This window comes from Osmerus eperlanus, chromosome 8 (assembly GCF_963692335.1).
Source record: "Osmerus eperlanus chromosome 8, fOsmEpe2.1, whole genome shotgun sequence".
In the NCBI taxonomy this organism is placed as follows: domain Eukaryota; kingdom Metazoa; phylum Chordata; class Actinopteri; order Osmeriformes; family Osmeridae; genus Osmerus; species Osmerus eperlanus.
The window spans coordinates 4,148,459-4,155,958 of record NC_085025.1 but is presented as its reverse complement, the minus strand read 5'-3'; the positions used below and the strand labels follow the sequence as shown (position 1 = coordinate 4,155,958).

General features: G+C 44.3%; 2 protein-coding genes across 2 annotated transcripts in view; both read left to right on the top strand.

The window, feature by feature from the left end:
• LOC134025319 (solute carrier family 25 member 47-A-like) overlaps positions 1-7,500 on the top strand; it is a 312,104-nt gene that overhangs the window by 252,483 nt on the left and 52,121 nt on the right. The window lies entirely within an intron of this gene.
• LOC134025176 (MAM domain-containing glycosylphosphatidylinositol anchor protein 2-like) overlaps positions 1-7,500 on the top strand; it is a 96,393-nt gene that overhangs the window by 75,700 nt on the left and 13,193 nt on the right. Inside the window, exon 11 of the mRNA XM_062468072.1 lies at positions 3,041-3,292. Within this exon, the coding sequence (XP_062324056.1) occupies positions 3,041-3,292 (252 nt within the window). The remainder of the gene's footprint in view (positions 1-3,040; positions 3,293-7,500) is intronic.

The window sequence follows — 7,500 nt, the reverse complement described above, 5'->3', positions numbered from 1 at the left end:
CTTACCATAGGGTCATGCACACGTCTAGTAAGGTAGAGTTCAACTCTGACTCTGCGCTGATAGCTCTAGCTGATATAACTACCTTAATGGGTAATAAACCCTCTCTGGTAGAATGCCGAAGGAGCTTCCACCGTGTGTGACAGTGATGGACCGTCAGCGATGAGTGACATTAGCGTGTTGGGCACCAACCAGTACCACACGAACAGTGTTATCTGCGATGTGAAACCAGTCAGCCTTAAAGGACAAAGACCCGTTCACCCGACTGGCTTAACAAGACTCTGATAAAAGATGGAAACGTGCTTGTAATCCAACGCAGCCTGGCATTATCACTGTAGAAGAATGGGTCTTGCCACACTTAATACATGCCCTCTGATGCTGTGTTTCTTTGTGACGCACAAAAGCTTGACTGGAACATTGTCATTTTCCCCGTCTAGACATGTTTGTCAGACAAAGAGGTGTTCTACTGGGGGAGTGAGTTCTAGACTCATGAGAGGAGGGAATTGGTATGCTATTCTTTGAGTGACTCTACTCTTTGAACAACTCTTTAAGCTGAGTCTGGGGTACGGTTTAAGCTGGTGGAACGCAGATTTGTCATTGGTTACTGCCAGGACGGGCATTGTGTTATTTCAATCTAAAGCAAAATTAGTTCTTCTCAGTTGTTGAAGTTGGCAATGGATTGTATTTATTGCCAGGTTTCTGTGCTGGCTGGATGGGGTGATTTCTTAGTATGGAATAAGACTGTATAGAGAGTGTTGCTCCAAGTCCAATTGTTGATTTAAAGATAATTTTTTCCGGAACATCAAACAATATCTATCCTTGGTTCCACATCCGAAGGACAAATTGCAATCATGTATTACAGTCATTACCCTTTTCATGTCCCACAGTATCTGCCGATGTGGTAGAAGTTGTCTCCACCCATGTTATGGGAACCATGCTGAAATGCTCTTTTCCATGTTGATACTTTAGATGGTTATTAGCAGCATGCATCCTGCATGCTCAGAAAGCCTTAACATCAAAAGGCAAGGCTGTGTATGTATTGATAGCAGCTCAGCCTTCCCCACAAGCTTTTTAGTGAACTAGAGTGAAACTAGATACGGCTTGACTTGTAGAAACAGATTTGATACTCAATTAACTATGTTTGATGTCTCGCACACAAAGATGCTGTAATATCTTTCAAGTAGCTGTATCAGATGTATTACTCGATACTGGCCGAAGGATCGCTAAGCAACATCTCAGTATATACTTTTTTCCCCCTCACTAATCGTATCTATTGATGAAACCACGCTGATTGCGTGTAATTACATGTATGTGTGTGTGTGTGTGTGCCAGTGATGTATTTGATAGATTTACAATAGCTAATTCGGCATTGTCTGCTTTGATTGACCTTGGCTCCTGTTTTCATTGTTGCTCAGGTGTGGTTATGATTCAGCACACTCAGAGAGGCAGCACTGGGAGATGGAGAATCCGCTGTTTTCCTCTCGTGGAAATACATGAATACATGTATGAATCTCATATTGCCTAAAGATCGAAACTGACAGAAATTACATTACATGAATATAAAAGGAATGTCCTTTCTGTGTTGTTTTCCTGGGGTGGATTCAAGGTCACACAGTTACTAAACACTGAGAAATTCAGTTTTAGTTCTCTGTTTCAATATACTGTAATACAACTGGGATCAAGAGCCTAGAATTTTAACCTCTTTACCTTGTTCTTCAGTGAATACTATTAACTTTAAAGATAACTGAAATGTTGTTATGGCTCAGTTCCCACTCTGTGTGAAAGCAAAATTCTGCAAGTGGTTAGAATCACAGAATGCATCTGGGAATCTTATGACCTCTGGAAATCATACCACCAAAAAATGCAATTCTACTTTCTGCTTTTAAGGGACATGATGAATAGCTTGTTCCAAATGCATTACCATGCTACCTGGATCCCCATAAGGTTCATGACAATGATAAAAAAAAAACATTCCCCAAAACACTGGTCCATTACAAGCCCATTAGGTTTACTTCCACTCCTTCTTTGAATGATTTTATCATGTTGATAAACGACTCTGCCTTCTTTCCAGGATTAAAATATTGTATTTTGAACAGCTTGATCCATGTATAGGCTCAAGATCTGGAGGTCTCCTTGTCCAAACAAATGCAAAGCATCATTAACCTGATTTATGGTCTAAAATCTTGGAAGAAAATGCTCTCTGAAACAGAATTTGACTCATTATCACAGGTGATTATGAGAATTGATTGAGGAAACGGTTGATCTTGAGTTCCTCTACACAACACACAAATACATTTCTGTTTCATTTGATGGGTGCACATCACTCACATACAGGAAGGTTTTATCGATTATGTTAAACCAGGCAGCTGATTGGTTTAGCAAATCTGCTTGGTTGTTTCTTAGCCGTTCACTTTTCTCACGTCCGTTCACCTCTCCCATCCATTACTGCTGGAGCAGGTCAATCACAAACACACAGTTAAAACAGAACCACAGAGCCTCTTGTGCTCCAGGAGGGGTGCATGTCGGTCGAGCCAAAAGAAGTCAGTGATCAGTCTGAAGTGAGAACAGTGAATAGTAGTACTGTGGTTGAGAGAGGATGGAAATAACACCCATTTCCCAATGCTTCCCAACACAGTGCAGTAATGCATGTGCCGACTCAAGCAGATAACCAACTAAGTCAGGTGGCTGAGCGGTTAGAGAATCGGGCTAGTAACTCAGAAGGTCGCTGGTTCGATTCCCGGCTGTGTCAAATGACGTCGTGTCCTTGGGCAAGGCACTTCACCCTACTTGCCTTGGGGGGAATGTCCCTGTACTTACTGTAAGTCACTCTGGATAAGAGCGTCTGCTAAATGACTAAATGTAAATGTAACCCCTGTCTAAGAGATTCAGACTATGAAAGACAGAAAACATCCTTGGTTGGTTTAACTTCAAGCTCCTCTCACATTGTGCCGGCAGTAAAGTTTGACAACCTTCCATTTCCATTCCATGAAGTGTAGAACCGTTACGTTCCTCGGTGATGGAATGTTCTGTTGTGTTCTCCCAGGGAAGGCCTACCCTCCAGAGTTCTACTATGACACCTACAGCCCACTGTGGCAAAACAGGCCCAGAGTTTACGGCTTCAAGCTGCAGTGGTCCCAGATGAATCCTGGTGCTGTGGACCCCATCATAGCTTACAGGCTTGGCATACGACAGGTAAGACACAAGTTCAAGTTATTGGCAATGAAATGCTTGATTTTCAGGCTTTCCCAACAGTGCAGACAAGTAGACCAGAGAATACAAATGCAACCTGAAGATTGTAAACACTGTATGTATCAAGCATAAAGAAATGGATGATTAAAAAATTGAACAATATAAAACAAAACAGAACACCTAGGAACCACGGGGTGAGATCTTGTCCTGGTTTGGTATTCGTCTTAAACTGTCAGTTAGTCTTGTGATGTTCCAGGAAGAAACTACACCACCGTTTCCCAGCTGGTCTCTCTCTGTGTAAATTTGTCTAACTATACATCTTGTCTCTCACCAGCTATTCCAATCTGTCAGATGAAGTCTATATTGTTTCACTTTTTGGATCACTTTGTGACCCAGTGTGTCATGTCAGGGGTTCATAGCTGGCCTTTAAGGATGACAGACAAGATAGAGAATAGAAGAACAGAAGGCCTGTCAGAGGCTCAGTGCTTGTGGACTCCTGACATCGCCTCTGTTTTGTTCTTCCTGAATGACTCCATAATCAGTAAGGAGAAACCCCACTGAAGAGAGAGGGGGAGGACAGAGGGAGAGAGGAGAGAGAGGAGAGAGAGAGAAGAGAGGGGGGGGGGGGGAGAGGGGGTAGAGAGAGAGAGGGGGAGAGAGAGGGAGAGAGAGAGAGAGAGGGGGGGGGGGAGAGAGAGGGGTAGAGAGAGAGAGGGGAGGAGAGAGAGGAGAGGAGAAGGAGGGGGAGAGAGAAGAGGGGGAGAGAGAGAGAGGAAAGGAGAGGAAGCGAGGATCAGCAGTCATGTCTGTTGTTTACCTGCTCCAGGAGTCCTCTCCTAAGATTACAGTCTGTCTGTAGTGATTGATGACTAGGCTGTATTCAAGGATGTCAATCTCTCTCTTTTTTCCCCGTCATCCATCTATTTTCTGTCTGTCTGTCTGTCTCTCTCTCCCCTCTCTGTCTCTCTCTCTCTCTCTCTCTCTTCTCTCTGTCCTCTCTCTCCCTCCCTTTCTCTCTCTCTCTCTCTCTCCCTCTCCTCTCTCTCTCTCTCTCTCTCCTCTCTCTCCTCTTCTCTCTCTCTCTCTCTCGTCCTCTCTCTCTGTCTCTCTCTCTCTCTCTCTCCCTCCCTATCTCCATCTCCCCTTTACATACATTCATTATGTATGCATGCAACACACAAACATGCTCCCTCTACCTCTCTGAGGTAAAACAAATCATTTTGGGGTTTGTAAAGATAATGTTGTGAGGGAGACCATGCGACTATCACCTCTGCAGGTGTTTGCAGTCGCCTAACAGGATGTTCTGCTGTTTGTGTATTCCAGTTTGTACACCCATTAAAAAGGCGCCAAAGGCGACTAACAAATTAGAGATGTACGGAACTGTATTCTCATGCTGTCTCAGTACAGTATGTGTTTCTTCTTCTGAACAGTCATGTTGTGTAAAGCTCCTGTTTGGATTGCTCTCCAGTGTTCACCTCAGTAGTGGTGTTGGTTTCTAATGCTTATTGAGTCTCATTGCTTCTCAACATCTGTGATACTACTTTCAATGCAAAACATTAGCTTCATGTTAGGAGATGACCAGCAAACTATATGAGACAAGGCCGATATCTGGTTGACCTGGCTGGCTGACTTCTGGCTGACTGGCTGCTTGCTGACTGGCTACTGACCAAATTGAACATGTGAAGGTTTATCACAATAATGACCATTTCTTTGTAAGGTCATTTACCAGTATTAGGTTGTTCTGTTTAGTTTATTTGTATTGCAGTAAGGGTTGTATTTATACCCTATAGCACAATCTCTGTCGGGATTTACTGTACATTCCTTTCCAGCACAGAAAATACTTCCTCATAATCAGTACTGTAAGTCTTACTCTACTGTTATATTTTTTCGAATGAATAATGCAATTTAATAGTTGGTTCCTACAACACCCTTAAGGAATTGTGCACCGGGGAAAAAAAACAAAAAAAATATCCTAAACCCTTCTTGTTTTTTGTATTGCAATGATTTTCCTGTCAGCAATCTGGGCTGGTCTGTTTAGTTATAAATGATGTTGTGCTCACACAATTTCTCCATGGCGGAATCCACAGCCTATAGTTGTTCTTGCCAGGTTGTCTGTTTGAGAAGGTGCCAGGGAGTTTAAACAGTATACTCTATACCCACTATTCAACTGGTCTCTTCCACAATTTCACAGATTAATTCTGCATCGGGTGCTAAAATGGGCCCACAGAAATTCAGCAATCACATTAACGTTTTAATCTTTTCCTGCCATTGTCTACGAACAAGGCTACATCCCGAACCCTCCCGCTTGGCTCTCCTAGCACACCTGCCCAGCACAAACACACAATTGAGTTTGGCAGAATATTTTTCCCGTCCTGTTGTTCCCCCCTTGATATCTCAAGAGTCTGAGGTCATTAGACTGTTTTGTCTCCGGCTCGCCCGACTCTCTGTGAAGCTCTGAGGTGGCTCTGCGGAACACCAGGAGCCACAGGCCCTATCTTGAACATTTATGTGGAAGGTGAGTCCCTTTTTTTATGTTCCGTCCACCCAGGATTGATTGAATCTCGACCCCTTTTTTCTATTCTTTGTGATGAACGGTACGATTTCATCCCCTTTTGGCGAGATGGTGATGGAGCCATGAATGAGTAAGGAGCGAGGGAAGGGGGAAAGAAAGAAAGAGAGGGGAGATGATGATGAGGAGGAGGAGAGGTTCCTTCGTAAATAAATAAACGGCTGGATACTTGGGGGCAAGCTTTCCGGCGGGGTGCGGGTGGGGAGGTACTGTGTGATGCGGAGGTAATGAAAGCACTGACACATAGACGGCTGCACTCCGTCTATTTATAGAGAGGAGCAGCTTCAAGCCTGTCTCCCCCCCCACCCCCCCCCACCACCCCCCCAACATCCCACCCCTCCATTCCCTGAGAATCATTATCATCTCCCTCCGCAGCTGCCTTTGAATTAATAGCTGAGGGCTGCTGGGCTTCATGGCTTCATAATGGATGGTTCTCTGTTATCATCCAGGGCCGTGGAGAGACACTTCCTGCAGTCCGCCAGGAGTACGAAGGCCCTAGTTGAAAAGGCGTACAGGGCGAGAATCACAAAGCACAAATCACCTTGGCCGTCACAAGGCCTGATAGAAAGGCCTTTCTCCTGCCCTCTTCGCCCCCCAATACAGTAGGTGGAGCAAGGATCTGAAGGCTTGACTGGCCGGTCTGCACACTAGACAGTACAGAGCAGAACAGCCCCTCAGTACCTACAGCCAAGCCTTCATTCTTTACCACAACTGAGGATTCAGCCTCCATGTCAACATGCAGTTCGTCATGCCCTCCCCTCTAACTACAGCCTTCTCTCCCTTGTCCTGATCGCTCCCTCCCCCCTCCTCCTCTTCCTCTTTCTCCTCCTCATTCATTTGATATGTCAGTCAGGTGGTAGATCAGTGTGCTGGGTTCGAGGCAGGCAGATCATAGAAGCAGACTAATTACATGCAGGCAATCTGGTTCAGACTCCGCTACTGTAACGTATCTACTTTGATTCTTTCTACGTTTCCCATGGATCTGGCCCTCGCTTTGATCAGTCCTTCTGTTTTTGTTTTAAACTTCTCCAATAAAAAGAAACTCTAATGAAGTGTTACTGCAATCAAGGGAAATTAGATGTTTTATGTACAGTTCTATGTCATGCTCTCTCTTTGCCATGTCTATTTTCAACCCTTCTCTCTCTCTCTCTCTCTCTCTCTCTCTCTCATCTCTCTCTCTCTCTCTCTCCTCTCTCTCTCTCTCTCTGTCTCTCCTCTCTCTGCTCTCTTCTCTGTCTTTCTCGCTCACTCAGAGGAAGTAGATTGAGAAGTGAAAGAGAGTGAAAGGTAATGAGATGTAAACAGAAAGGATAATTTAGTAGAGTGGCAGGATTCAATGAACAATTATGGGGAGAACAACACAAACTCGAAAAGCCTCACAAAGATGCATTGTTTCAAATCACATTTACTGTAGAAAATAAAAGGACCCCTAATGAACAATTAAAATGGATTTAATTAACAATTTAAAGACAATTTCCTTCTTGATGTGGAAAACATGGAATTATCTGCTTGTGTGTGCTCCCGACAGGGAATGAGGCAGTGTGTGTGTGCGCAGTGCCAAGATTGGTGTTTAAGGCCTCCATCTGCCCCAGACTGTAGACACACACACCAAAACACACACACACACACACACACTGACTGATTCCCCTCCAGAACCTTGCAATTCATGCCAATTAGCGGAGGTGCCTTTTGTACTGCAGAGTGGAGTGGAAATTAAAAGGATAGGTAGGACCAAGTGTTGCATC